Genomic DNA, 1,094 nt, shown 5'->3' with positions numbered 1-1,094 from the left:
AAAAGTGAAAGTGAAGTTGCTCAGTCGTGTCCGACTCTTAGGGACCCCATGGACTGCAGCCCACTAGGCTCCTCCACCCATGGGATTTTCCAGGCAAGAGTACTGGAGTGGGTTGCCATGAAATCTCACTATCTGGTGTGAATTCAGAAGTCAAAACTTAGATGGTTTACATTGTAAAAGCTTTGAAAGTTGTCCTACTGTAATGTTTCTGCAGCCATGAAATTAAAAGACGCTTACTCCTTGGAAGGAAAGTTATGACTAACCTAAATAGCATATTCAAAAGCAGAGACATTATTTTGCCAACAAAGGTCCATCTAGTCAAGGCTATGGTTTTTCTAGTGGTCATGTATGGATGTAAGAGTTGCACTGTGAAGAAAGCTGAGCGCCGAAGAATTGATGCTTTTGAACTGTGGTGTTGGAGAAGACTCTTGAGACTCCCTTGGACTGCAAGGAGATCCAACCAGTCCATTCTAAAGGAGATCAGTCCTGGGTGTTCTTTGGAAGGACTGATGCTAAAACTGAAACTCCAGTACTTTGGCCACCTCATGCGAAGAGCTGACTCATTGGAAAAGACTATGATGCTGGGAGGGATTGGGGGCGGGAGGAGAAGGGGACGACAAAGGATGAGATGGCTGGATGGCATCACCGACTCGATGGACATGAGTCTGAGTGAACTTCGGGCATTGGTGATGGACAGGGAGGCCTGGCGTGCTGCGATTCCTGGGGTCGCAAAGAATCGGACACGACTGAGCGACTGAACTGAACTGAACTGAACTGAATGTTTCTTGATTCACGTTGCAGTAGAGAGAACTGGGGTGGGCGCACAGGCCGGACTGTAGGTACAGAAACCTGGGCCTCCAGGGGTAGGTAGGGGGTCGGGCAGATGCTGCACCCATCTGGAGAGGCGGTCTCAGGGGCTGGCCTCCTGGAGAACTACATTTCCCAGGAGCACTGGTGGCCTGGCGAGCGAGGCACGTGCCCTGAGCGGGCGCACTGACTCCAATGGCGCGGAAAACACGCCAGCCTGATTGGAGGTCGCTGTCACGGAGCATCCCGGGGCTCAGAGGACAGCGTGCGCGCGGAGGCCACCTTCT

General features: G+C 51.8%; 1 protein-coding gene across 1 annotated transcript in view; it reads left to right on the top strand.

Annotated features, from left to right (window-relative positions):
• The first annotated feature begins 883 nt into the window (after positions 1 to 883).
• Positions 884 to 1,094, top strand: part of RALGAPA2 (Ral GTPase activating protein, alpha subunit 2 (catalytic)) — a 283,032-nt gene continuing 282,821 nt past the window's right edge. The window contains exon 1 of the mRNA XM_010836602.1: positions 884 to 988. Coding sequence (XP_010834904.1) covers positions 884 to 988 — 105 coding nt within the window. The remainder of the gene's footprint in view (positions 989 to 1,094) is intronic.

Source organism: Bison bison, unplaced genomic scaffold (assembly GCF_000754665.1).
Source record: "Bison bison bison isolate TAMUID 2011002044 unplaced genomic scaffold, Bison_UMD1.0 scf7180017864063, whole genome shotgun sequence".
Taxonomy (NCBI): Eukaryota; Metazoa; Chordata; class Mammalia; order Artiodactyla; family Bovidae; genus Bison; species Bison bison.
Note: the sequence above shows the minus strand (reverse complement) of the source record. Positions and strands in the feature narration are given on the sequence as shown.